Below are 27,384 nucleotides of genomic sequence, written 5' to 3' on the forward strand. Positions count from 1 at the left end.
CTCTTCACATGAGGTGGCCAAAGTACTGGAGTTTCAGCTTTAGCATCATTCCTTCCAAAGAAATCCCAGGGCTGATCTCCTTCAGAATGGACTGGTTGGATCTCCTTGCAGTCCAAGGGACTCTCAAGAGTCTTCTCCAACACCACAGTTCAAAAGCATCAATTCTTCGGCGCTCAGCCTTCTTCACAGTCCAACTCTCACATCCATACATGACCACTGGAAAAACCATAGCCTTGACTAGACGGACCTTTGTTGGCAAAGTAATGTCTCTGCTTTTCAATATGCTATCTAGGTTGGTCATAACTTTCCTTCCAAGGAGTAAGCGTCTTTTAATTTCATGGCTGCAGTCACCATCTGCAGTGATTTTGGAGCCCAGAAAAATAAAGTCTGACACTGTTTCCACTGTTTCCCCATCTATTTCCATGAAGTGATAGGACCAGATGCCATGATCTTCGTTTTCTGAATGTTGAGCTTTAAGCCAACTTTTTCACTCTCCACTTTCACTTTCATCAAGAAGCTTTTGAGTTCCTCTTCACTTTCTGCCATAAGGGTGGTGTCATCTGCATATCTGAGGTTCTTGATATTTCTCCCAGCAATCTTGATTCCAGCTTGTGTTTCTTCCAGTCCAGTGTTTCTCATGATGTACTCTGCATATAAGTTAAATAAGCAGGGTGACAATATACAGCCTTGACGTACTCCTTTTCCTATTTGGAACCAGTCTGTTGTTCCATGTCCAGTTCTAACTGTTGCTTCCTGACCTGCATACAAATTTCTCAAGAGGCAGGTCAGGTTGTCTGGTATTCCCATCTCTTTCAGAATTTTCCATAGTTTATTGTGATCCACATAGTCAAAGGTTTTGGCATAGTCAATCAATCAGAAATAGATGTTTTTCTGGAACTCTCTTGTTTTTTTCCATGATCCAGAGGATGTTGCAATTTGATCTCTGGTTCCTCTGCCTTTTCTAAAACTAGCTTGAACCATCTGGAAGTTCACAGTTCACGTATTGCTGAAGCCTGGCTTGTAGAATTTTGAGCATTACTTTATTAGCGTGTGAGATGAGTGCAATTGTGTGGTAGTTTGAGCATTCTTTGGCATTGCCTTTCTTTGGGATTGGAATGAAAACTGACCTTTTCCAGTCCTGTGACCACTGCTGAGTTTTCCAAACTTGCTGGCATATTGAGTGCAGCATTTTCACAGCGTCATCTTTCAGGATTTGAAATAGCTCAACTGGAATGCCATCACCTTCACTAGCTTTGTTCATAGTGATGCTTCCTAAGGCCCACTTGTCTTCACATTCCAGGATGTCTGGCTCTAGGTGAGTGATCACACCATCATGGTTATCTGGGTCATGAAGATCTTTTTTGTACAGTTCTTCTGTGTATTTCTGCCACCTCTTCTTAATATCTTCTGCTTCTATTAGGTCCATATCATTTCTGTCCTTTATCGAGCCCATCTTTGCATGAAATGTTCCCTTGGTATCTCTAATTTTCTTGAAGAGATCTCTAATTTTCTTGAAGAGATCTCTAGTCTTTCCCATTCTATTGTTTTCCTCTATTTCTTTGCATTGATCACTGAGGAAGGCTTTCTTATCTCTTCTTGCTATTCTTTGGAACTCTGCATTCAGATGCTTATATCTTTCCTTTTCTCCTTTGCTTTTCGCTTCTCTTCTTTTCACAGCTATTTGTAAGGCCTCCCCAGACAGCCATTTTGCTTTTTTGCATGTCTTTTCCATGGGGATGGTCTTGATCCCTGTCTCCTGTACAGTGTCACGAACCTCCATCCATAGTTCATCAGGCGCTCTATCTATCAGATCTAGTCCCTTAAATCCATTTCTCACTTCCACTGTATAATCATAAGGGATTTGATTTAGGTCATACCTGAATGGTCTAGTGGTTTTCCCTACTTTCTTCAATTTAAGTCTGAATTTGGCAATAAGGAGTTCGTGATCTGAGCCACAGTCAGCTCCTGGTCTTTTTTTTTGTTGACTCTATAGAGCTTGTCCATCTTTGGCTGCAAAGAATGTAATCAGTCTGATTTCAGTGTTGACCATCTGGTGATGTCCATGTGTAGAGTCTTCTCTTGTGTTGTTGGAAGAGGGTGTTTTCTCTGACCAGTGCATTTTCTTGGCAAAACTCTATTAGTCTTTGCCTTGCTTCATTCCATATTCCAAGGCCAAATTTGCCTGTTACTCCAGGTGTTTCTTGACTTCCTACTTTTGCATTCCAGTCCACTATAATGAAAAGAACATCTTTTTTGGGTGTTAGTTGTAAAAGGTCTTGTAGGTCTTCATAGAACCGTTCAACTTCAGCTTCTTCAGCGTTGCTGCTTGCTAATGTAATATCTTATAAAATGCTGAGATATATTCTATTTATGAATACTTGACTCATGTCATTGATTTGATATTGACTTTTCAATGTCAATGGAGAAAAGGAAATCAGAGTATAAATTGTCATATATATCTTTTATTTTTTAAGTTAATCATTAAAATTCCCATTGGCTTATGATTATGAAGTACAGTATTTTCTTCTTTAAGCTATCCACAGTCCTTCCCCTATTGTTGGAGATCCCAGAAATTTTGATTTCAAAGTTGTCAGTCTCCTTTCAAACACCAAGCAGACTTAAGCGGAATCACTCCAGTGTTGCTATTCTGGTTGATAGCCACAAGGAGACACTGTTGAGTTGCCAGCAATGAAGCCTTTGATGGGTCCTTTTGGAGAGTTCTGACAAAATGTGGTCCACTAGAGAAGGGAATGGCAAAACACTTCAGCATTCTTGCCTTGAAAACCCTATGAATAGTATGAAAAGACAAAAAGATATGACACTGAAAGACGAACTCCTCTGGTTGGTAGGTGCCCAATATACTACTGGAGAAGAGTGGAGAAATAGCTCCAGAAGGAATGAAGAAGCTGAGCCAAAGTGTGAGTGTGTCTGGTGGTAAAAGTAGTCTGATGCTATAAAGGACAATGTTGCTTTTTAACAATGTTGGATTGTTAGGTCTATGAATCAAGGTAAGTTGGAAGTCATCAAACAGGAGATGGCAAGAGTGAACATCAACATTTTAGGAATCAGTGGACTAAAATGGACTGGAATGGGTGAATTTAATTCAGATGACCATTACATACACAACTGTGGGTAAGAATCCCTTAGAAGAAATGGAGTAGCCATCATAGTAAAAAAAATAGTCCAAAATGCAATACTTGGGTGCAATCTCAAAATGACAGAATGATATTTGTTCGTTTCCAAGACAAACCACTCAATATCACAGTAATCCAAGTCTATGCCCCAACCACTAGTCCAAAGAAGGTAAAGTTCAATGGGTCTAGGAAGACCTACCAGATCTTCTAGAACTAACACCAAAAACTGATGTTCTTTTCATCATAGGGGATTGGAATGCAAAAGTAGGAAGTGAAGAGATACCTGGAGTAATAGGCAAGTTTGGCCTTGGAGTACAAAATGAAGCAGGGCAAAGGCTAACAGAATTTTGCCAAGAGAATGCACTGGTCATAGCAAACACCTTCATCCAACAACATGAGAGATGACTGTACACATGGACATCACCAGATGGTCAATACCAAAATCAGATGATTATCTTTTTTACAGCCAAAGATGGAGAAACAATATATAGTCAGCAAAAACAAAACTGGGAGCTGACGGTGGCTCAGATCATAAACTCCTCATTGTAAAATTCAGACTTGAAGAAAGTAGGGAAAACCACTAGGTCAGTCAGGTATTACCTAAATCAAATCCCTTGCAATTATGCAGTGGAAGTGACAAATAGCTTCAAGGGATTTGATCTGATAGACAGAGTGGCTGAAGAATGATGGATGGAGGTTTATAATACTGTACAGGAGGCAGTGATCAAAACCATCTCCAAGAAGAAGAAGTGCAAAAAGGCTGCCTGAGGAGGCCTTACAAATAGCTGAGAAAAGAAGAGAAGTGAAAGGCAAAGGAGAAAAGGAAAATATACTCATCAGAATTCAGAGTTTCAAAGAATAGCAAGGAGAAATAAGAAAGCCTTCTTAAGAGATCAGTGAAAAGAAATAGAGGAAAGCAATAGAATAGGAAAGACTAGAGAGATCTCTTCAGGAAAATTAGAGATACCAAGGGAATATTCATGCAAAGATGGGCACAATAAAGGACAGAAGTGATATGGACTTAACAAAAGCAGAAGATATTAAGAAAAGGTGGCAAGAATACACAGAGGGACTTTACAAACTCTTTTGTAAAGAGCTTATCTTAATGACCCAGATAACCATGATGGTGTGATCACTGACCTAGAGCCAGACATCCTGGAATGTGAAGTCAAGTGGGCCTTAGGAAGTATCACTATGAACAAAGCTAGAGGAGGTGATGGAATTCCAGTTGAGCTATTTCAAATCTTAAAAGATGATGCTGTTAAAGTGCTGCACTCCATATGCCAGCAAATATGGAAAACTCAGCAGTGGCCACAGAACTGGAAAAGGTCAGTTTTCATTCCAATCCCAAAGAAAGGCAATGCCAATGAGTATTCAAACTACTGCACAATTGCACTCATCTCACACACTAGTAAAGTAAGGCTCAAAATTCTCCAAGCGAGGCTTCAGCAGCACATGAACCAAGAACTTCCAGATGTTCAGTTGGATTTAGAAAAGGCAGAGGAACCAGTGATCAAATTGTCAGCATCTGTTAGATCATAGAAAAAGCAAGAGAATTCCAGAAAAGCTACTACTTCTGCTTCATTGCCTACACTAAAGCCTTTGACTGTGTAGATCACAATGAACTGTGGCAAATTCTAAAAGAGATGGGAATACCAGACCACCTGACCTACCTCCTGAGAAATCTGTATTCAGGTCAAAAAGCAACAGTTAGAACTGAACATGGAATGATGAACTGGTTTCAAACTGGGAAAGGAGTATGTCAAGGCTGAATATTGTCACCTTGCTTCTTTATTTAACTTATATGCAATGTACATTATGTGAAATGCTGGGCTTGATGAAGCACAAGCCGGAATCAAGATTGCTAGGGAAAATATCAATAACTTCAGATATGTTGATGACACCACCCTTCTAGCAGAAAGTGAAGAGGCACTAAAGAGCCTCTTGATGAAAGTGAAAGAGGAGAGTGAAAAGGTTGGCTTAAAACTCAACATTCAAGAAAACTAAAATCACGGCATCTGGTCCTATCACTTTATGGCGAATAGATGGGGAGACAATGGAAACCGTGACAGACTTTATTTTCTTGGTCTCCAAAATTGCTGCAGATGGTGACTACAGTCATGAAATTAAAAGACGCTTGCTTTTTGGAAAAAAAAAAAAAAGAAAAACCTAGGCAGCATATTAAAAAGCAGAGACATTACTTTGTCAGCAAAGGTCTGTCTAGTCAAAACTATGGTTTTTCCAGTAGTCATGTATGGATATGAGAGTTGGACCATAAAGAAGGCTGAGTGCCAAAGAATTGAATTGTGGTGTTGGAGAAGACTCTTGAGAGTCCCTTTTTTTTGGATGGCAAGGAGATCAAACTAGTGTATTTTAAAGGAAATCCATCCTGCATATTCATTGAAAGGATTAATGCTGAAGCACTAATACTTTATCCACCCGATGTGAAGAGCTGAGTCATCAGAAAAGACCCTGATGCTGGGAAAGATTGGTAGGAGGAAACAGGGATGATAGAGGATGAGATGGTTGGATGATATCACTGATTCAATGGACATGAGTTTGAGCAAGATCCAGGAGATGGTGAAGGACAGGGAAGCCTGGCCTGCTGCAGTCCATGGGGTTGCAAAGAGTCAGACATGACTGAGCGACCGAACAACAACAACAAATGCTGTTTAGACTCCCAGATTCCCTGTCTTGATGTCCCACTCTGGGTCTCTGAGGTCACAGTTGTCATCATTAGCACCCACATGCTTGGAATATATCATAAGCAAAATATAGCATCAGATGTACCAAGAGGCTTGCAAACTCCACTTTTTGATATGTGGAATGCATAGTTTTATTTCCTCAACAATATTTAGCTCTTTGTTTTGAGTCTTGGTCACTAGGTTAGATTCTTTTTCCTCTAGATAATTAATTCCCAGGTAACCTGTTGCCCTGTCTCGCTACTGGATCTTGATTAAAATTTTCTCTGTTTCTCAATACTATTCAATGGTTTCAGATCTTTATTTCTCAAAAGGATCTGTGTTGCTCATGTAAATTTCTCATGCAAATATGACAAACCTGCAAACCAGGGAGTGAGGTGAGTGGCTTTGATAGGTCCCACCTTACCCTTCTCTGGTTCTTAGTACAACTTCTTCCAGAACAGCTGAACCATAGTCAGACCATAATAGCAAAGCGACTCTTCATAGATTTTCTCAGTTAAATTGACAAAAACAACTACAGTCTACTAATTTTAAATACATTTAGTTAATACTAAATCTGGCCAACTAAGACTGTGCTAAGAGGACTTTTTTTTTTAATATTATTGAAACTTCTTGGCAGTGTTGGATCTGCCCTTTAAGACCTGGTTCTTTTGAGTAATCCTGGCCCCATATTCCCATTCCCTTTACCTGTATGTAGAGTCACCCGAAACATTGTCTTGGGACCATTTTGTCCAGTTTCTTGAACCACCTTCCCTGGTTTTGACAATTCTGTGAGAGCCTGTGGTCCTCTTTAACCTCTTTCCTTAGAACCAGGGCAGAAAGACACTCATATGTAGGGACTGACTTCTGTAGAACTAGAGATTCATTGTAGACACTACTTGTCAACTCTACATTTATACACTTCAGTATTGTAAGTAAAGAAATGTTTTCTGAGCCCCTTCATGTGCCAAAATTGTGCTAGTTACTATCATGAGGAATGACAACTGGTGTATGGAATCCTACATCTTTTACAAATCCTTACAACAGATTGGTAGTATCTATCCCTGTGAACACTGACTTTGAGTCAAATTTCTCACATCTGTGTTGCTATTTGCATTGATTTAAAGACTCTGTATTTTCTTCTCTATTTTCTGATTTTGTCATCAGAATAAAATTAATTTTTAAAATGATTTTGAAAGATTTGCAAATTTGTTAATATTGCTAAACAGTTAATTATTAATATAAGAAACATATGACAAGTTATCATGGCTTCTTACATCTTACTGGGGCTTCCCTAATGGCTCAGTGGTAAAGAATCCACCTGCAATGCAGGAGATGTGGGTTCAGTCACTGGGTAGGGAAGATCCCCTGGAGGAAGAAGTGGCAACCCACTTCAATATTCTTGCCTAGAAAATCCCATGGACAAGGAGCCAAAGGGTAGCAAAGAGTTGGATGAGACTGAACACACACCATCTTACTTGGATGAAAATCTGCAATACCCTTTTTTGTCATCTCCCTTCATCATTTTGATCTGTTTAGTTTTTAAAAATCTTGTTTGTGTCAATATTGTAATTTCTATGTAGAAACCTATCATTTGGTCATTTTTCTTTATAAATTTATACAAAATATAATTTTTTTTTAAGTTCACCACCTCTCTTTGTTTATATTACCATAGTCCCATTTTCTGTTTATTCCTTACTCACTCTCTTTTGAATTTTAACCAGGTCCCATTTCCAATTAGAAGCCAAATGAATGTTTCTGCAGTTCCTAGAATACCCAAAGAAATCAGTTATACTATCTAGCTTCCATACTTAGATGGGAATGACTTTATGTTAGTAGCCACTCTCGTGCATTCTGCCCTAAAGCTAACCATTCTGCCTCATGCCCTGACCAGGACTGTAGGGCATGTGGTTTCACTGAGTCCTCAAGCCCAGAGTAAGAACTCTTAACTCTTTAGGCATTATAGCCTTCTGACTTAAAGGCTTTGACCAAGGTCAGGGTTGAGTCCCTGTAGACCTCTAAGCACTGGGGTCATCTGCAGCTGGAACCAGTGACTGTAGAGTAAGATTGAAATTAGTAAATTAATCTACATGCACCAGAAGTAGCAACCACACCAGAAACACATGTGTTTGTTTTCAATGTTTCTTTGTTCTTTGAAGCTGCAAAGTTGTTCACAAGTTTTTTTTTTTTTTTTTTAGTTATTTTATTATCGAGTATACTGACACTCTGAAAGAGATGGGAATACCAGAGCACCTGACCTGCCTCTTGAGAAATCTGTATGCAGGTCAGGAAGCAACAGTTAGAACTGGACATGGAACAACAGACTGGTTCCAAATAGGAAAAGGAGTACGTCAAGGCTGTATATTGTCACCCTGCTTATTTAACTTATACGCAGAGTACATCATGAGAAACGCTGGGCTGGAAGAAGCACAAGCTGGAATCAAGATTGCCGGGAGAAATATCAAGAACCTCAGATATGCAGATGACACCACCCTTATGGCAGAAAGTGAAGAGGAACTAAAAAGCCTTTTGATGAAGGTGAAAGAGGAGAGTGAAAAAGTTGGCTTAAAACTCAACATTCAGAAGACGAAGATCATGGCATCCAGTCCCATCACTTCATGGGAAATAGATGGGGAAACAGTGTCAGACTTTATTTTGGGGGGCTCCAAAATCACTGCAGATGGTGACTGCAGCCATGAAATTAAAAGACGCTTACTCCTTGGAAGAAAAGTTATGACCAACCTAGATAGCATATTGAAAAGCAGAGACATTACTTTGCTAACAAAGGTCCATCTAGTCAAGGCTATGGTTTTTACAATGGTCATGTATGGATGTGAGAGTTGGACTGTGAAGAAGGCTGATCGCCGAAGAATTGATGTTTTTGAACTGTGGTGTTGGAGAAGACTCTTGAGAGTCCCTTGGACTGCAAGGAGATCCAACCAGTCCATTCTGAAGGAGATTAGCCCTGGGATTTCTTTAGAAGGAATGATGCTAAAGCTGAAACTCCAGTACTTTGGCCACCTCATGGGAAGAGTTGACTCACTGGAAAAGACTCTGATGCTGGGAGGGATTGGGGGCAGGAGGAGAAGGGGATGACAGAGGATGAGATGGCTGGATGGCATCACTGACTCAATGGACATGAGTCTCAGTGAACTCCGGGAGTTGGTGATGGACAGGGAGGCCTGGCATGCTGCGATTCATGGGATCGCAAAGAGTCGGACACGACTGAGCAACTGAACTGAACTGATACTGACACTCAAAGAGCTCTAAGTGACAAACTCAGGTAAACCTTCCAGTCAAGGACAGAGCCTGAGTTTCAACCTGGATCTCATGACCCGTGCATGTCCCTTATCACTGTGTCCTGCTTGACTTTCATGAAATTCATCATTTTTATAGACATGAACTTCAGCTTCTGATCTGTGAATAACAAGACCATAGGAAAAAAAAATTATTGAAGGCACCGGGGACATGACTTTTTCAAACCTTTTTCTCCCCTTAGGAATTTTGTAGCATCAGTGGGATTTCAACATGAGAATTTTTGACGTACTTTTCCTGTGGCAAAAAGTAGAGTGATTATTTTGGAATCTTTGAGCTATGCCTTCTGATGGGATATACAGATTATGACTGATGGGCAAAAAAGCAGTGTGACTGGCTTGTGTGGAAATGCCAGAGGAGTTTAATGAAAATATTTCCAGTATTTACTACTGCTTTAATCTTATTATTATCCCACTGATGATCATGGAAGATTTTCTTGGGGCTAACCATCAATAGCTTTTTGGGTTGAGCATCCTAAGTAGTGTCTCTCTTATCTGCTTTGTCCTGACCCCATAGATGATAGGGTTAAGGGCAGGAGGTACAACCACATATAGATTGGCCAGAAGTATGTGGATGCAGTGAGGGACATTATGGCCAAAGCGGTGGGTCATGAAGGAGAAGAGTGCTGGCAGGTAGAAGGCCAACATGATGCAGACATGGGATCCACAGGTGCTGAGTGCCTTGAGCCGTGCATCCCAGGACGGGAGGTGGAAGACTGCTCTGAGGATTTGGACATATGAAAATCCAATCACAGAAAGATCAATGTATCCCACAGAGAAAGCAATCAAGCCATAGATAACATTGACCTTAATACTGCCACAAGACAACTTTGCCAAACCCATGTGTTCACAATAGGTGTGGGGGATGATCCGGACTTCACAGAAAGGCAGTCTCAGGATAAGGAAAATAAATGGAGTCACAAATACCAAAGTCCTAAATATGATGACTATGCCAAGGATAGCTATTACCTTACTGGTGAGGATCATGTTATATCTCAGGGGGTTGCAGATGGCGATGTATCGGTCTATGGCCATGACTGTCAGAACCACAGACTCCAGGCCAGTGCATATGTGAATTGTGTACATCTGTATGATGCAAGCACCAAACACAATCTCCCTGAGATTGAACCAGAAGATACCCAGCATCTTGGGGATGGTGGCTGTGGACAGGCCAAGGTCAGTGAAGGCCAACATCGCCAGGAAGTAAAACATAGGTTGGTGGAGGCTGCGTTCAGTCTGGATCACAAACAGGATGGTAATGTTTCCCAGGAGAGCTATTAGATAAACTGCAAGGAAGGGGAAGCCAATCCAGATGTGCATGTCTTCCAGCCCTGGAATCCCCATCAGAAGAAAGGAAGAAGGATGGAACTGTGTCTTGTTGGGGTGCAGCATATCTGTTTGGAGTGGTTATAGATACATTTTTTGCAGTTTTCTTGCTTCCAGGGAGAGACCATAACCTCTTTCAGATCATGTCACCTGTTTTCTGGAATCTTTAATTTCATAATACAGCTGAAGAGACCTAGAGACGGAATATGAGGCAGAATTAAAAAGACATTCTCACTTCAAAGTACTTACCTCACCTACATAGAAAACCACGTGGAAAATTTCCAAAAAAAAGCCATTCTGCACTTGTATTTTTTTCCTTTCACTCTTTAAGGAAGAAACTGTATATGGCTATAAAATAACAAATATTGATTGTTAATTATATCTATTAATCATCACGTAAAGCCTAAACAAGATGGTCTGTATGTGTGTGTATAAAATTATAGGACTTGTATTGATATAGATGGTTTAGGGGAATGATACATTCTTTCAAGAGAGGCCTGACAAGAACATGGTATGTGGATACATAAGCAACAAGATCCTACTGCATATCACAGATAGCTATATTTAGTATCCTATAATAAATGATAATGGAAAAGAATATGAAAAACACTTACAACATTATAAATCAACTATACTTTAATAAAAAAATTTTTATAAAAGAACAAGGAATTGCTAAATAAAAAGAGAAAATGGTATGTGGGAGGGAATTTAGTTAGGGTGGAGGGGTGGACAGCTGGTGTTTAGATTTGAGCTAAGGAATGAAATTAAGAAATTTTGACATATCAGGAGACTAATGTATAATTCCAGCAAAATAATAAACCTTCTCAGAACTATAAATTCTTCTAAGTCCAATCACCAAAATAATTCTTAGTCTAAATTTAATGAAACACTATCCACAGAGCCTTCCCCAGATGGCTTGTTTCATGATTATTTATTATTTTTGTTATTTTCCAGAAGTCTATTTATTTTGCTGTTATGCTAGTTATTATTGATTATTAGTGGTTTTTAAAGTGTAGTCCCTGGGCCATGTGTATCAGCATCATCTAGTAATTTGTTATAAATGCTAATTACTGGACACTACGCCAGACTCTCTAAATAAGAATTTCTGGGATTGAGACCTATTAATAATTTTAATTAAACCCTCCAGGCAATTCTAATGCTCATTCTAGCCTAAAGAAACACTACTAGCTTTTTACCGCTAGGGTATAATGTCTTTGAGGTCAAAATCTGTGTCAGATTTATGTTCATGGTATAAAGTATCTTTATACTTTACATAGTGATAGGCAGAGATCAGCAATAATTAGCAAATAAAAGTTAAAGGTTTTAGTGGAAATAATCTTTCAAATTATTATATAAATATGATATCCTAGATAAACACAAACTGGGTTACAGAGTGGCATGCAGAGGGATTTTGGAGATCTCTCAGAAATTATATTTCTAAAAAAAATCTAGGAAAGTAGGACTGGGTCGAAGGACAAGGTGACTCACCATGAGATTGCATCTGGGGCCTCCAGTGATATTATGGGAAGCTCTGGAGCTGGAATGGCCCTTCTACATTGTCCCACGACAATGCAAGGAAATCAGTTATTTGCATTCCATGGTGTCTTGCCATTGGCAAGTGTTATCCTAAGTGATGGGACAAAACTTTGGTTGAGATAGTTTCTTGAGTTGGATGACAGTTCCAGAAAGGGGTGCAGATGTGAGCTCCCAGTATCTGATATTCCTAGTAGCTGGGAGGTAGATGCATATTTCCTAAAAAGCAGATCTGGAAGCTGTGTCACAGGGCATACCACAGATGGCATTGTGTTTCTGCTCATTCTTGGCTGTATTTCTCTTTCAGTCTCAGGAAACTTACTCTTTCCTTACTTAGTTGTCTGCATTTGAACTTCACATCTTACTTTTTCTTCTTTCTCTACCTGTCAATATTCTCTGTATTTCTTGTGTCAGGGGCAAAACTTTAATTTGCTCCTGGACATGGCCTGGACTAAAATTCACGTTTGCGTGCGTGCTAAGTTGCTTCAATTGTGTATGACTCTTTGTGACCTTATGGTCTATACCTGCCAGGTTCCTCTGTCCATGGAATTCTTCAGACAAGAATACTGGAGTGGATTGCCATGCCCTTCTCCAGGGGATTTTTCCGACCCAGGGATCAAACCTGGGTCTCCTGCATTGCAGTCAGATTCTTTATCATCTGAGCCACCAAGTACTTTAACAGTGTTAGTCTTCAGAAATAGCTATCAAATCTATTTTTCTTCCCCCTCACAACTACTGAGTTAATTAAGACTTCTATAATCTTTTATCTTAATTTTTCAATAATTCATCCCTCTTCACCAATGACTCTCAGTAATTTTCCCTTTGAAAAACATATGACTGATCAATATAATACTATCAATAAAATGTGACTGAGATGCAGTGACTCATATCCTGTTCAAAGGGAGTAGGGGGTTCAAAGATTCATGTCCTGTTCAATGAGATTGTCCAGTGTTTCCAATGTTTAATACTGTTTTGATCTTATTATCATCCCACTGAATGATCATGGAAGATTTTCTTGGGGCTAAATATCAATAGAAGCATATTGTCATTGGCAAAAATGCTGTCTGTTTAGGTCAATATGTTGCAACCATTGTCTTTACTGGGCTTCCCTGGTGGCTCTAGTGGTAAAGAACCCACCTGCCAGTGCAGGAGATTCGAGAGATGCAGGTTCAATTCCTGAGTTGGGAAGATCCCCTGGAGGAGGGCTTGGCAACCCACTCTAGTATTCTTGCCTGGAGAATCCCATGGACAGAGGAGCCTGGTGGGCTACAGACCACAGGGTCACAAAGAGTCAGATATGACTGAGCCACTGAGCATGCACACATGCATTACCATTACTATGACCACTACAGATGCAGTCATCTTCACCTTTTGTGTGCTTAATATTATTTTCTGTTTAATAAACACTTCCATGTATATTTTTAAAGTTTATATTCACCATAACTCTCTGATGTTCTTTCTTTTCCTTTCTGAACCTCTCTTTCCTTTCAGACACACAGTTCCCCAAGTAAACTGTGGTGAGCTTCTCCCAGGGACTGGCTTCCATCTTTGCAGCAGAATTGAATAATCTCTTTGCCCAGGTTTCCAGGCTTCCCATCTCTCAACCCCTCTGTGCAGCATTTTCAGAAATGCTGTAACCTCCCACTAGGATGACCGTGCCTAGTATAAGAGGTTCTCTTCTGAGATGACAAAATAGAAGGCTGTAGAGAAGGAAGGAGTTCGTTTGTTCCAGCCAATGAGTTACCATTAGTATTTTTCCCTCCTGTTTGCATATCACATTCTTTGTTCATATGTTTGAATCTATCTGTTCAATATCTATCTACCTATTTGCTGAGTTTGTTGATATTAATTTGCATATTTAGTCCTGTGTTATGCTATGTGATTTTGTGTTAGTGACTGATGTGCATCTATAAATTCAGGTTTTTCTCAATACAATTTCTTGCTGCTCTGCTTGGAGATGGATTTCTCTACGAGACTCTGATGGAGCCACTGGAATTCCATCATTCCATGAATCACTTTAGTTACTGTCATTGTGATCCCTCTTCCAGCATAACCAGAAACTGACTCACCTATCATGACTGGCATCTGAGAAATAGTTTGTGAAGAACTGGATGCCACAGACTGTAGCCTGCACATGTCTGAGTTTTCAATAGCCAAGGCCAAGGAGTTATATGAGAACTCTAGCCCCCGGAAGGGCCTTCCCACTGTGGGTTGTATCCTTAGACCTGTAATATGGCATGGAAAATTTCCATATCCCTGAGGACAACCTTAAAATTTTCTGGTCAGAAATTCCCTCTGGTTACAGATCTATAGTCTGCATCCTCCAGTGAGTACCCTCAGGAGTCTAGTAAATCAAAGGAATAATGGCCTCCCACCAAACTGGCGGGCTGCAGACCATGGGTCACAGAGTCAGACACAACTGAGCGACTTTCAGTTTCACCTTTTTTTTTCGCCAACATCTTAAATCTCACTGTGGATCAGGTGAAGTTACTTTTGGTAGGCAGGGAAGACAGTGAAACAGCACTGTAGGAAAAAACCCAGCATTTCTCAAACTCAGTGCAGAAATATATGTACATTTGATAAAGGCCAGAGCCAGAATTCTTATATAAGTTTACAAACTTTGAGCTATATTTGTTTTAAGAATTACACTAAATGATTTTTGTGAGCGTATAGAACCTCTAACACTAGATATAATAGTAATTGTGTATCATGTATATTAGGAACATGGTCCCTTTGCCCATCCCTTTGTTCTATGAGTTCTGTCCATTCAATTTACCTTTTGAGCTTTGGTTTTCTCACAGGAAAATGAGGAAAGAAAATCAACTTAACGGGATTGTTGTAATGATATAATCAGATAATGCCTAGAAAGGACTCTATCACTGTTTATTAGAAATTAATTGATATTAAACACTGGCTATTTAATTAATTTATGGCATTATCTCTGGAATCAACACTTTAGAGTCAGAAAACTTAAGTTTAAATCTTTTTTCTGCAATACAATAACTGAGAGACACTGAGCATAATTCTTTACCTCTATAAGCCTCACATTCCACCTTATAAATAAATAAAATTTTTAAAAAGGGGTGAAAATGACAATTCACATCACATTTTTTTTCTGAATTAATATATGCAATGAGAAAGAAGTGTTTGACAATAGATCCAAGCTATTACTAAAATGGATATTGTCTTTATTACTTAAGATACATGTTTTTGATGGAATTTGAATAAAACAACTGCAGTTACTTTTTAGTTCACTCTTGCTTTTATAAAGGACTCATTTAATTAAGAAGTGCATTTAGCTTGACCACTGCTGCTGCTGCTAAGTCGCTTCAGTCGTGTCCGACTCTGTGCGACCCCATAGAAGGCAGCCCACGAGGCTCCCCCGTCCCTGCGATTCTCCAGGCAAGAACACTGGAGTGGGTTGCCACTTCCTTCTCCAGTGCATGAAAGTGAAAAGCGAAAGTGAAGTCGCTCAGTCGTGTCCGACTCTTCGCAACCCCATGGATTGCAGCCTACCAGGCTCCTCTGCCCATGGGATTTTCCAGGCACAGTACTGGAGTGGGTTGTCGTTGCCTTCTCCAAGCTTGACCACTAGGTGTCAGTAATGCTCATATGACAAGCAAACATTCTTGATTCAACCTATTATTTACTAAGCTCTTATTAGACAACACAGTATTTAGGTGTTCAATAAATATAAGCTAAATCAATAAAACTTTGTTGGTAATTTTAACTTTATATATATGCAATGACATAATCAACTACTTCTTGAGCAAGTAACAAAAGATCTGTTGTGAGCTATCAGGTAAATAACTGTAATTTTTCAAGATATTTTATGTATAGCGTTACTTATATGACTCCCAAGTGAATCACCATCTTCTCTTCAGAAAGCTTTTATTTATTTTATGATAAAAGACCATAAAGGATAAAAAAAAGTTTTTGACTCTTCTTCATCACTTATAGTATTCTCCACAAAAGGTGTTATATCTGGCTATATGGCAACCCACTCCAGTATTCTTGCCTGGAGAATCCTGTGCACGGAGGAGCCTCGTGGGCTGCTGTCGGTGGGGTCGCACAGAGTCGGACACGACTGAAGCGACTTAACAATAACATATATTTTCATATCAATTTTTTTGAATTTCAGTGCTAGTTAAAGCTTTAGAAAGCTCAAAGTTTTCTTCAATACCCATGGATTTTATAAAACATGTAACAGAATACTCCTGGCATTTCAGTTTTTCTTACATCTCACTTTAGACCTTAGGGAAAGAGTAATATAAAATTACTTGAGAACATATAGGAATACAAACATAGGACATGCATGGCAGTTACATGATTATCCATTCCTTCTTTTTTAAAAATTTTGATCCTCCACGTAAACATGGTACATTTAATTTCAGAGTGAATTCATAACATGAGTTTTGAAAACTGGAAGTATTTTGCATAACTCTTAAGTGGTCTAAAAGGATAAAAAGAAATCCAAATCTCTTCTAAGGGGACTCTGAGAACAAATAGCATGTGCTCATGCCTGCTAAGTCGTTTTAGTCATGTCTGACATTGTGCAACCCCATGGACTGTATTCCACCAGGCTCCTCTGTCCATGGGGATTCTCCAGGCAAGAATACTGGAGTGGGTCATGACCTCCTCCAGGGGGATCTTCCCAACCCAGGGATTGAACCTACTTTTTTTGTATCTTCTGCATTGGCAGGCAGGTTCTTTACCTATAGCACCACCTGGGAAGCCTGAGAACAAAGACAGTATCAAATATCACAGATACAATCCTGAAAAAATAGTATAGTACTTGAAAGGAGAATATATAAAAATGCTGGCCTTCGGGCTTTTGTTCTGAATTTTTTTTTAGCTCTTCATCTGTGTGGGCCAGTGTGCTGCATATCTTCTCTGCCTCTCTAGGACCACTTCATACTCTGCATCCTGGAGGACTCACACAAATGTACTGCACTGATTGCCTCCTTTGCATTTGGACACCTGGCTGTATTCAGAATATAAAAAACACCAGCAGGAGGGTAGCAGAAGGAAAGTCAGGGTATTCACTCTGGTTTCCAAGTGCCCACTCCTTGTAGATGAACTGAAAGTCATCATGTGCTGGGTGAGTCCCTCAAAATAAATCCCAGCTCCTGCCAGGTAGGTTCCTTCACTGTGTCTTTGAATCTAGATTCCAGGAACCACACTGTGCCTGTAGCTTGCCATAGTTTAAGGGCACCAGCTTGAGTTTGCCAAATATTTTTTCTGAAATTTTCATAGTCAGTAAGCAACTTTATCTTTCACTGAAGATCTCTCTTTTAAATTTACTCTTAGTTTATACAATAATGTACAATATATAACATATATATATGTATGTTTTCCTGGTCCTACTTTTAACATAGGCAGTTTTGTCTTTAACCCTGATTTTCCAAAGGCTTTTGAACTGCATTCAAATATATATTAAAGGAGCTAGTTTTGTACTTATTGGAAACTGCTGCTGCTAAGTCACTTCAGTCATGTCTGACTCTGTGCGACCCCATAGACGGCAGCCCACTAGGCTCCTCTGTCCCTGGGATTCTGCAGGCAAGAATACTGGAGTGAGCTGCCATTTCCTTCTCCATTGCATGAAAGTGAAAAGTGAAAGTAAAGTCGCTAGCGACCCCATGGACTGCAGCCTACCAGGCTCCTCAGTCCATGGGATTTTCCAGGCAAGAGTACTGGAGTGGGTTGCCATTGCCTTCTCCAAGTTATTGGAAAAGACTGGTACGAACTCAGGCTTCCCAGGTGGCTCAGTGGTAAAGAATCTGCCTACCAATCCCTGAGCTGAGAAGATCCCCTGGAGAAAGAAATGACAACCCATTTCACTATTCTGTGGTCTGAACATTAAATGCTTTACATACAGACTTAATAGCAAAGATATGCAATATGATAGGAGAAGGAAATGGCAACCCACTCCAGTATTCTTGCCTGGAGATTACATAGACAGAGGAGCCTGGTTGGCTACAGTCCATGGGGTCACAGTCAGACATGACTGAGTGACTAACACTGAACACTGAACAATATGATAAGAATAAAAAATACATAAACATAAAAATAGTTAAGGAAATGGTGACAAGAGAAAAATGACTCCAGTTTTAATTATATTCTATCAGATTAAATGACCCAAGACAATGCCTCTTCTCTTAAGCCACCCTTACACTCCCAGATACCCCTCCTTTATGGGAACCCTTTATACATCACAGGGTACTTCACAGAATACAGAAACCCATCTAGTCATAGAATATTAGTGTTGTTTCTTTTTATATTATTCATCAGTACCTTGAGAGTGGACATAACTCAGTCTAATTGATTTATTTCCTCTAGTTTGTACTGTTATTAAAGCATTTTGCATTATAGAGCTATTTGAATACTTTAAATATAAAGTATTGTTTCCATAATGTAGACATATGGAGTATATTTAGGGATAGATGTGTTACTTGGAAAGGTCTGCTTTGACAAACTGACAAAGTCTAAATTAAAATCCCAGTGAGCAGTAAATCAATGGAACATCCCAAAAGAGAATAAAGACACTCAAAATGGAAACAGTTCCCCCAAAGTATATGATTTGGACTTATTTAGCTGCTGAATATATGTTACCAATCCCCTTACCCTACCCCACTCTCCAACTGAATGATTAATGAGTAATCATTCAATAAAAGATGCAGTGTGGTTTATGGAGACAAAACAGCCTAACATTACTCTTGGCCTCCTCCCTGTGATAAGCAGCAGTGCAAACAGGAGAAGCAGGAGGGTTATGTAGTCAGTGGGGGCTTCTGAAATGTTTATTGGCAGAAGCTTTATAACATCTTTCTCTTGAGCGGTCAGAATGAAAAAAAATCAATGATTTCTACATTGATTTTTAAAAAAAATTATTGGAGTACAGTTGCTTTACAATGTTGTGTTATTTTCTTCTGTATAGCAAAGTCATTCAACCACATGTACACATGTATCCTCTCTTTTTTGGATTTCCTTCCCATTTAGGTCACCACAGAGCACAGAATAGAGTTCCCTGTGCTATACAGTAGGTTCTCATTAGTTATCAATTTTATTCTTCTTGAGAGTCCCTTGGAATGCAAGGAGATCAAACCAATCAATCTGTAAAGGAAATAAACCCTGGATATTCATTGGAAGGACTGATGCTGAAGCTCAAGCTCCAATACTTTGGCCACCTGATGAAAACTGACTCATTGGAAAAGACACTGATGCTGGGAATGACTGAGGGTGAGAAGGGGGAAACAGAGGATGAGATGGTTGGATGGCATCACTGACCCAATGGACATGAGTTTGAGCAAACTCTGGGAGATGGTGAAGGACAGGGAAGCCTGCCGTGCTGCAGTCCATGGGGTCACAAAGAGTCAGACGCAACTAAACAACTACAGTGACTATATGGGTTTCCTGGGTGGCTCAGTGGTAAAGAACCTGCCTGCCAGTGCAAGAGACACAGATTAGGACCTGGGTCCAGAAGGTCCCCTGAAGAAGGAAATGGTAACCCACTCCAGTATTCTTGCCTGGGAAATCCCATAGACAGAGGAGTTTGGTGGGTTACAGTTCATAGGGTTTCAAAGAGTTGGACACAACTTAGTGACTAAACAACAGCAACAACACAAACTTTATAAAGGAAGATTTAAAAATGGCCAGTAAGTGCCAATGTCACTAGCTATCAGGGAAATGAAAATGAAAGCTGCAGTGAGATACTGTTTCTCACACACTAGAATAGCTAAAATTCAAAAGATCAAAACCCCCTCAACATTGGTGAAAATGCGAAGCAGCTGAAGCTCTCATACTTGTTGGTAGGAGTACAAAATCATGAAACCACCTTGGAAAACTGTTGGTAATTTTCTTCAAAATTTCCAAGTTGGCACCTGGAAAATGGAAGTGTCTGCAAGGAATTTTCCAAGTTTTTAAAGATACCCCTGAATTATGGGTGAGGACTTCCCTGGTGGCTCAGATGGTGAAGCATCTGTCTACAATGTGGGAGACCTGAGTTTGATCCCTGGGTCAGGAAGATCCCCTGGAGAAGGAAATGGCATCCTACTCCAGTACTATTGTCTGGAAAATCCCATGGAAGGCTAAAGTCCATGGGGTTGCAAAGAGTCGGACATGACTGAGCAACTTCACTTCACTTCCTTTTGGCTTAGCTGGTAAAGAATCTGCTGGCAATGAGGGAGACCTGGGTTCGATCCCTGGGTTGGGAAAATCCCCTGGAGAAGGGAAAGGTTACCCACTCCAGTATTCTGGCCTGGAGAATTCCATGGACTGTATAGTTCACAGGGTCACAAACAGTCTGGTCGCAAATGAAGCACAAGCTGGTATCAAGATTGCTGGGAAAACTATCAATAACCTCATATATGCAGATGACACCACCTTAATGGCAGAAAGTGAAGAAGAACTAAAGAGCCTCTTGATGAAAGTGAAAGAGGAGAGTGAAAAAGTTGGCTTAAACTCAGCATTCAGAAAACTAAGATCATGGCATCTGGTTCCATCATTTCATGGCAAAGAGATGAGGAGATAATGGAAACAGTGGCTGACTTTATATTTTGGGGCTCCAAAATCACTACAGATGGTGACTGCAGCCATGAAATTAAAAGATGGTTGCTCTTTGAAAGAAAAGCTATGACCAACTTAGACAGCATATTAAAAACCAGAGACATTACTTTGTCAACAAAGGTCTGTCTAGTCAAAGCTATGGTTTTTCCAGTAGTCATGTATGGATGTGAGAGTTGGATTATAAAGAAAGGTGAGTGCCCAAGGATTGATGCTTTTGAAATGGTGCTGGAGAAGACTCTTGAGACTCAGACTGCAAGGAGATCCAACCAGTCAATCCTAAAGGAACTCAGTCCTAAATATTCATTGGAAGGACTGATGCTGAAGCTGAAACTCCCAATACTTTGGCCACCTGATGCAGAGAACTGACTCATTTGAAAAGACCCTGATGCTGGGAAAGATTGAAGGGTGGAGAAGGGGGAAGATTGCAGGAAGAGAAGGGATGACAGAGGATAAAGATGGTTGGATGGCATCACCGACTCGATGGACATGAGTTTGAGCAAGCTCTGGGAGTTGGTGATGGACAGGGAAGCCTGGTGTGCTGCAGTTCATGGGGTCACAAAGAATTGGACACACCTGAGCATCTGAATTGAACTGAACTGAATTTATGGGGCTGATAAACCAAATGAATGGACCCATATTGGAACAGATTTGAGAGATATTGTAGCTGGATTAAATGTCCTGAATGTTTGCTTATTTCTTTATTTTTTTAAAAACATGATTTATCTATATTTATGGATTTATACAATAATAGCAAAGATTTTTCTTGTGTCTGTAAGTGCATCAGCATCGTTAAGCACTTCTCAGTGAGTATTGGAGTGGGAATGTGGAATCTGCACTGGTATTAAACTTCACCAGCCAAATGTGGGCGGGCTTGTCTCTGTCTGGGTGGGATGAACGTGGCCACCCTTGGCCAGGCTGCCAGGATGTCACCCCCCTCACGGAGGAGGCCAAGAGTAATGTTAGGCTGTTTTATCTCCATAAACCACACTGCATCTTTTATTGAACGATTACTCATTAATCATTCAGTTGGAGAGTGGGGTAGGGTAGGGGGATTGGTAACATATATTCAGCAGCTAAATAAGTCCAAATCATATACTTTGGGGGAACTGTTTCCATTTTGAGTGTCTTTATTCTCTTTTGGGATGTTCCATTGATTTACTGCTCACTGGGATTTTAATTTAGACTTTGTCAGTTTGTCAAAGCAGACCTTTCCAAGTAACACATCTATCCCTAAATATACTCCATATGTCTACATTATGGAAACAATACTTTATATTTAAAGTATTCAAATAGCTCTATAATGCAAAATGCTTTTAATAACAGTACAAACTAGAGAAAATAACTCAATTAGACTGAGTTATGTCCACTCTCAAGGTGCTGGTGAATAATATATTAAGAAACAACACTAATATTCTATGAACTAGATGGGTTTCTGTATTCTGTGAAGTACCCTGTGATGTATAAAGGGTTCCCATAAAGGAGGGGTATCTGGGAGTGTAAGGGTGGCTTAAGTGGAAAGGCATTGTCTTGGGTCATTTAATCTGATAGAATATAATTAAAACTGGAGTCATTTTTCTCTTGTCACCATTTACTTAACTATTTTTATGTTTATATATTTTTTCTTCTTATCATATCGTTCAGTGTTCAGTGTTAGTCACTCAGTCATGTCTGACTGTGACTCCATGGACTATATACCCACCAGGCTCCTCTGTCTATATGATCTCCAGGCAAGAATACTGGAGTGGGTTGCCATTTCCTTCTCCTATCATATTGCATATCTTTGCTATTAAGTCTGTATGTAAAGCATTTAATGTTCAGACCCTAGCAAATTCATGTCATGTGTAACACAAACATAAGCATGTGTGCACACATACACTTACACACAGCATTGTCCATAAATCAGTAGTCAAACTGCATACATATTATTCCCAGAACACTGGGATCTTATTCAGGTCCAGGATGGAATTATCTTGACACAGATCATAGGAATGAAATGGGATGTTAGAAGTTGGGTTCACAGATGCTGAATGTAAAAATGTATGGAGGACTTGACCTATCTCTATATCTGGTGCCTGGGGTAAATGTGTTCTTTGGGTCCTGAACATACAAACAATTTGCCTAAAAAATGTATGATAAACACCATGTGGTATATAGTAATTTATCAATGAGCATTTAAGATAATGAGTAGAGAAGAATTAATTATATATTTGCTTTTTGTCTAATCACTGAATGTAAAGATTCTTTGTAGTTTCCAGGTACTTTTTTCTTCCTGTTCAGCTCCATGAGCTACTTGTTTTTTAATTGAGAAGACAGGCCATTTCTAGCCATTTCAAGTCTCCTTCTACAAAAGAAGGTTCTGATGTGGTTATTATTTACTGTGACATGGCTGTTCAGAACAATATAGACCATCTTGTTTCTAGCATTTCCAAATTCTATTTGTTTAATGCTGATTGCATCATTAGTAGGCTGCTGCATTCTCCATTATATTACCCATGGATAATAGCTTCCAGTGACTCTTCAAAAGTTCTTTCTATGTTTCATTGATGGTGACTACAAATGCCAGGTTTAACCAGATCCTTCAGGAAAATGTGTTTTTTTTTTTTTTTACTGTTTATATTCCAGTTTTTTTTGAACTTTATAACATTAATGTAGAAAAACACATCTTTTGCTACCTAAAATATTTAATCCCTAATGACTGCATGTCTAGAAGATGGTCTCTTTCAGTTCTTATTGCATTGTTTCCTTTCATACTGTGTCACCAGCTTGTAGCATAGGTGAGGTGTCTGTAGTAAAATGAGAAGAGCATTCTCACTCCTATAAGGAATACCCTGACCTCATCTGGCATTACTTAATGTTGACTCAGGGTGGCATGTCATCATATCAATTGGCTATAATGGTCACAAATCCTTTGTAGTATACAGATGTAATCACTTAGTTGACAGGTGGTATGGAGCTTGCAGAGAGAGTGGGATGGTCAGTCACTCTGGGTACCAGGGCCATGGTGAAGAAGGCAGTAAGGTAAAGGAGGTCTGCTGCTCCCGCTACTACCTTCAAGTGCTGTAGCTAGGAAGCAGCATGAGAGTGTAAATGTAGACAGTTGAAAGACAACGAACAGACCTAACACATAGTTCAAGCTCAGCATTTCAGAATGGACCATTGGTAGCCTAGAGCCCTGAACTTATCCTATGTCTGTCATGAGTGATGAGTAAGAAACACCTCCAATCAGCATGTTAGAACCCTTCTGGTGGCTTCATCTCATGTGATTCCATGAAAGTCTATGCTGTCCAGAAAGACAAAACTGCTGACCAAGCTACTCTCCTGAAACCAGGTCCAAGGATCCAGCGATGAGGTCCCAAGACAACCTGATAGACATGGGTCATAGAGCCCCTTCGGACAAATGTCTGACTCCATAAGATGGTGGGTGTTGAAAAAGAGAATCAGAGTCCTCTGAAGAGGGGAATTAATGATTAGGCCTATGTATGCTTGGTTCAAGTTCAAGGCACCCTGCACAGACAGTGTTGCTATCTCCAGCTGGCCCCAAGTAGCAGAAGCGAACTTAGAACAAATTGGGGAAGCTACTCCAAAGCACAGAGTTGCCCTGAGAACGGAGCTTAGGGCGGGAACTCTGCTCAGCCAGGTCCAAGCATAACACTGCAGTTTGATTGTGAACCATTTCAGGGCCAGCATCACTGTTCACTTCAATCCACATTGTGTACACTATTACTTTTACATTGAATTTTCCCCAATATCATAGGTAGATTTAATCATAAAGTTGCTTTTTATGTGTCACAGACCACTTAGTATCATTGACAGAGAAATGAGAAAGCATTGTCTTTATTTAGTCTGTTTATGTGTGGTATAAATATGAATGACCAGGGAGCTAGTGAGTCCTCACCACTCAGGATTTATAGACCATAGTAATGAGGACTGTATTAACTTTAGTCACTCTTTGCTACTACTCTGCTTGCACCTGCAGCAGAGTTTCTGTAGTCTCCTTTTTCTCATTACCAACACCAATCCTAGGTTACTTGCTCTGTTTTCCACTTTCCTAGCTATCTCTACCTGAAACTATTATTGGATTGTCACTTATATATACCAAGTATTTTCTATCCAGATGTCCTGCAAGAATTAAGAGTTTGTGGTAAAAATGATTTATCTGAGTGATCATTTCTCGTTACCTCTGTGCATGCATGCTAAGTTGCTTCAGTCATGTCGAACTATGTGCAACCCTGAACTGTAGCCCCAGGCTCCTCTGTCCATGGGATTCTCCAGGCAAGGATACTGTAGTGGGTTGCTGCGTCCTCTCCCAGGGCATATTCCTGACCCAGGGATCAAACTTGTGTCTTTTATGTCTCCTGCATTGGTAGGAGGGTACTTTACCACTAGAGCCACCTTGTTATCTCTAAATGATGCTAAATGCAGATATGCTTTATGCACAAATTTCCTGCCTTTCTTTGAACTTTGGTTTTCTTATTTGTAAAATACAGGAGGTAGATTAGCTCTCTCCATCTTTAAAATTCTAAGTTCACGTAAAATTTTAGGGACATGAGTCAGAGGCCTGAACAAAACAAAACAATTTATAACTCACACAGACAGGCCTAAGGAAATTCCATAAAGTGTTGTAGGATACAAGAATTGTACTTAGCCAGTGTTAAATTTCAGATCAAGAGCTGACAGATTTACAGAAATTGCAACATATGTTGTTGCTTTCCTTGTCTTATTGGTTATATATTTCCTAGTTTCCAGATATCTAATTCTGAAGAGCTTTGAATATTTTGCCTATCTTCATTAAACCTACAGAGTGGTTCTAAAACAGGATATGATAGAGACTTCTGATTTCTACACAAGAGTGTCGTGGTCAGTCACAAATTTCAAATCAGTGCTGTTTTTACCTAGTTTAAGCAAACCACACTTTCCAACTGTATCTAGAGTTCACAAATAAGACTATATATGTGAAATCTACATTGTTAAATAAATTACAGTGAGATAATTTTGGACTTGACACCAAGACTGTTCTTCTTCTTAAACCATAGAATGAGCCTGAGTCCTTTTTAAGTGTTCTGAAGTCCTGTATATCTGAAGGTACATGGTATAGAAAACAAGAAAAATTTTAAGTAGAACTCAATTGGAATTAGACATAGTACAGATGATTATTCACATCTAAAATGACTTTTTTGGCAGGCCACAGCCTGCCTCCCTGGGGGTGTGGTGTGGCCCGCTCTGCCGAGCATGGGGACGGGGGTCCAGTGTGGGGAGCCCTACTTCCTGGGACACTGGGGTGAGGCCAGAAAGGTGGATATCCCCTTGCCAGTCACACACCTGCGCTTTCGTGGGGAACCTAGTGCTAAACCATTTGTAGAGGACCGGCTTCTTCGTTGGGGTTTCCTAGGTAGCAGAGCAGCTCCCTCGCTGCGATCTATTGAAAGTCAGCCCTGAACTCAAGAGTTTGAAAAGAAAATAAATAAATAAAAAATAAAATGACTTTGCTTCAGGAAGGAAAACAATATTATGTATTCTTAATGCTCACACTGCAGATTCTCTTATTCTTTAATTCCCAAAAGCTTGATCTGTTAGAGAAAGAAAGAAGAAAGAAAGAGAGAGAGGAACTAAAAAGAATAGTAAAGATAAAAAGGAGCAAAATGAAAAGACTGAGGGATCATAACAATGAGTCCAGGATTCTAGAGTAGGGAGATGAAATTCAAGGATTGTTATAAAGAACATAGTTCTATGGAATAGGATATTCTAATTCAGACGTCACTACCCACCCATGGTTTGAACTTTATTTTCTTGATCTATATAATGAGATCAGTGTTCTATCGGGTTTTAAACTGATGACCCAGAGGGATGGTATGGGGAGGGAGGAGGGAGGAGGGTCCAGGAGGGGGAACACATGTATACCTGTGGCAGATTCATTTTGATATATGGCAAAACCAATACAATATTGTAAAGTTAAATTAAAAAAAAAAGTGCTATATTGGCCGCTTTAGAGTAAAAAATAAATAAATAAATAAATAAATAAACTTACCTAAAGAGAAGACATGGAGAAATGAGGGAAATCTCACCCTTTTCCATCAGGCATTCTATCCAAGACCACTGCTGCCTCTAGAGTATTGATAGAGTCAATTCCTAGGCAGGTTGATAAGAAGTCCAGGGTACTGGAGGAGGAGAGAGGGGTCTGGGGCTCTCAAGAAGGAGATAGGGTTCTGGAATTCTCAAGGAGGAGGAAAGGACAAATCTTTTTTATCCTCTAAGTTCCTTAGTCTTAGTCACATAAAATGTTTTTTTCTTCAAGCCTAGAACTGATGATTACACGACAAACAACTCAATTTAAACTCTGTAGTAAGGATTATATAACAACAATGTATCCCGCTTGAGAACAGTTTCTCCTTTTTGAAAAGTTTCTGACTAATCCTGAAATCTTAGAATGTATATTATGGAAGTGGGTCTAGTAAGATCTTTACAACTTTGAGACAGTCTTTTGATTTATTGTAATAACCAATTAAAAAAGTATATAGCTCCTTTGCTAACACTAACAATGGGGGCAGTCTCCGGCCCCCTTTTTATGTCTATGTCAGAAGCTTTCTCTGTCTCTTTCATACTTTAATAAAACTCTGGTACACAAAAGCTCTTGAGTGATCAAGACTGGTCCCTGGTCCCAAAGCTAAATCTTCTTCTTTGGAGATCTAGAATCCGACACCGTTCACCATAAGCTATCATCTTGGGAGCTCATCCAGGATCTTCAAGACAAGGTAAGAACACTCAGAGCTCTAGCTTCTCTGCTTTCCCAGTATATACATTTTCTACTTTACTTTACTAACTCTCTGGTGTACTTGT

General features: G+C 39.7%; 1 protein-coding gene across 1 annotated transcript; it reads right to left on the bottom strand.

The window, feature by feature from the left end:
- Nucleotides 1-9,579: 9,579 nt before the first annotated feature.
- Nucleotides 9,580-10,527, bottom strand: LOC133261236 (olfactory receptor 52E5). The gene has a single exon (XM_061439745.1). It carries the CDS (start codon nt 10,519-10,521, stop codon nt 9,580-9,582), a length of 942 nt encoding a protein of 313 aa, XP_061295729.1. The 5' UTR covers nt 10,522-10,527.
- Between the last annotated feature and the right edge of the window lie 16,857 nt (nt 10,528-27,384).

Source organism: Bos javanicus, chromosome 15 (genome assembly GCF_032452875.1).
Source record: "Bos javanicus breed banteng chromosome 15, ARS-OSU_banteng_1.0, whole genome shotgun sequence".
Taxonomy (NCBI): Eukaryota; Metazoa; Chordata; class Mammalia; order Artiodactyla; family Bovidae; genus Bos; species Bos javanicus.